The following is a 2,795-nucleotide window of genomic DNA, read 5'->3' as shown; positions in this document are numbered from 1 at the left end:
ACTAGTTACACATTAGAGCATATTTCATTTTGCTCAATCTTTGATACACAGGCCTACTTTTTCTTTGGCCAACATATTTTATCCCAACCTACCAAGTGATACTTTTTCTGAGTACCACCTTCCTACCGGAAATTTTTTCTCATAACCGCATCAATGTGCTCAAGAACATTCCTAGAGAGAAAATAAATTGATATATAATATATGGACGTATTGGAGATACTTATATTTATTAAAGTAACTCTCCCACCGATGAATAGAAGTCCTCCCTTCCACACATAAAGGTTCTTCAGAAAAAAAAATCCTCAAATGTCCAGCAAAGAGACCGCGTTTTGAGACGAGTGGAAAACATTTACGTCTTACTTGCGTCACTTCTGTTGACAGTTGACCCTTATTTCCCGTGAAATCCATCAAGACCTTGGTGTATTTCTTTCTTCTTTTTTTGCATGGAAGACTTGGCGCATTTCGATTACACATGGCAACCACATGAAACGTGCTCTACTGCAACGAAGTAAATAAAAAATTCCAAAGAAAAAAAGAGGGAATTGATGATGTGTACACACTAGACAATGCAAAAAAGAAAAGAAATCGCACGAAAAAAAAAATCATACTCCCATCCCAAGTAGCATGTTGAACCTGCACACCAGCAGAACAACACGGACCAGGGGCCATATTTGAACTTCTGGAAAGCTCAGAAATTGAACATTTTCGGAAACTTATATCTGGTTCCATGCTCCACAGTTCTTCATCTCCTCATTCCCTTAGCATCATCACTTGCAGCCTAGCAGCTAATCAATCCCAAGCACTAGTTGCTAACAACACGGAGCACCCGGAAAAGGCTAAACTGATACAGTATCTTAGTACCAACTAGCTCGTTCCAGAAGGCAAGGACCCGAGCAAACGGCGGCGCAACGACATGTCAAGGTGGCCCCAGCCGCGCGTGCACTGGTACATTCACAACAGATGCGACGGGCACGACGCGTACTGCATAAACTCGCCGTCGCGGAGCAGCGCCGCCATAGTGTCCGGGGGCAGGCACACCTCGATCTCCACGCTGCCGTCCCCGGCGCGCCCCGGGAACGCCGACATCTTGCCGTCGAACTTGTTGGCCCGCCCACTCCGCACCGCGAGGGGCCGGCCCCAGCCGAAGTCGTTGCCCTCATACATCGGGAACCGGTTCGAGCTCCCCATCGTGATCACCGCACCGTCGGGATTGCCCAGCGGGAAGCACCGGGGCGCGGCCTGCCACGCCGCCGCGGCGCGGCGAATCGTCCCGTCGCCGTACGCCGCGAGGGTCGCGTTCAGCTTGGAGGCCGCCCACCGCAGGTCGTTCCGTACCAGTTCGGAAACCGTCGCCGTCGTCGGCGCGCTCTGGATAGCGTTGCCGAAGTAGACCGAGGAGATGGCCGGGCGCAGCCGGTGCCGGCAGTTCACCGCCATCCGGAACGTCGTCGTCGCGTCGGCCGCCAGACGTTTCCGAGCGCGCGTCACCGCGAGCCATATCTGCGCGCACAGCGACTGGAAAGATGAGATCTCGCTGCGCGCTTCGGGATTCTTCGGGTCATGCGCCATCTTGCCGTAAACCTCAGGGTCGTGACCACCGCTCGGACGACGGTTAGCCATTGCTTTCAGCTCGCGAATTGCGTCTGCGCTGAAGTGAAAGACACGCTCCCGGAGAGGCGCGTCCACGTCGAAGGTCACCGCCGGGCCCACTCCTCCGGGGAATCGGAGGACGGCGGTGGACTCGCCAAAGAAGTTTCGGCGGAAGTCCGGCAGCTTGGGTGACGCACCACGACAGATGGTGGCCCAGGTGTTAAAGAAATGCCAGAAGGAGGTACCGTCCACGACGGCGTGGTTGGCGACGATGCCGATGAAGACGGCGCCGTCACCGAGCACGGTGACCTGGAACGACGTGAGCGGGCGACGGTGTCCATCGTAGCTCACGGTGCGCTCCATGGGGAACAAGTCCTTTGTCAGCTTGGTCGGCACATCGGCGTCAGGCACGAGGAAGTCGTCGAGTGACAGGCCGGGTGCCACGGCGTGGTGGAACTTGACGCCCGCGTCGTTGCAGCGGATGACGATGCGATCGTCGGGCAGTGTGACAAGGCGACCAGCGAGGGCCGGTACAACGGCGAGCGCCCGAGACAGCGACGACACGAGCAGCGAGATGAGCGAGGACATGGGCAGGTCGGGGGCAGGGAAGAAGAGGCCCTTCTGGATGTAGTGGCACGATAGCATGGGCAGATCGGAGACGGACAGCGTGAGATCGCCGATCGCCGACGCGCCGTCCGGGCGCACGTGCTGCCTCGACACGACGGTTATGCCCGAGGCCGGCTCGTCCAAGCAGGCTGCCTGCAGCTTGGGCATAATGGCGGACGCGGCCGGGGCGGCGTCCACCATGGCCATGGCGGAGATCATCTGAGCCATGTGTTCGATTGCTCGGTGCTCTGCACCACCTGCCGATCGCTACCACTGCTGCCGATGAAGCAGTAGCGGCCGTAGAGCAGATAGACGCGTGCGTGCGGGAGCTTTTCGCGATACGGCCAAAGAGGTGGTTTGGGCAGTACTGCCTTGCGCTGAACACTGGACAAGCTTGGGCGGTTTATATAGGACACGAACAGGGGTTGGATGCATGCACCTGGGCTGTTACTACTCTGCCTTCCTTGCCAGTACTGTTTTGGATATCCTCCGGACAGATTTTGTGGCTGTCAGATGTAGATATCAGATAAATTGCAGCTAGAGATGCGTTCTATGCTATGCAAAAAAGAAACACACAAAAAAGATACCCCGTTTAAAAA

The 2,795-nt window shown here is 55.8% G+C and overlaps 1 protein-coding gene across 1 annotated transcript; it reads right to left on the bottom strand.

Annotated features, from left to right (window-relative positions):
* Positions 1 to 528: 528 nt before the first annotated feature.
* On the bottom strand, positions 529 to 2,590 carry LOC133924757 (uncharacterized acetyltransferase At3g50280-like). The gene has a single exon (XM_062370452.1). It carries the CDS (start codon positions 2,422 to 2,424, stop codon positions 952 to 954), a length of 1,473 nt encoding a protein of 490 aa, XP_062226436.1. The 5' UTR covers positions 2,425 to 2,590; the 3' UTR covers positions 529 to 951.
* Between the last annotated feature and the right edge of the window lie 205 nt (positions 2,591 to 2,795).

The sequence above is a fragment of the Phragmites australis genome, chromosome 1, assembly GCF_958298935.1.
Source record: "Phragmites australis chromosome 1, lpPhrAust1.1, whole genome shotgun sequence".
NCBI lineage: Eukaryota > Viridiplantae > Streptophyta > Magnoliopsida > Poales > Poaceae > Phragmites > Phragmites australis.
Note: the sequence above shows the minus strand (reverse complement) of the source record. Positions and strands in the feature narration are given on the sequence as shown.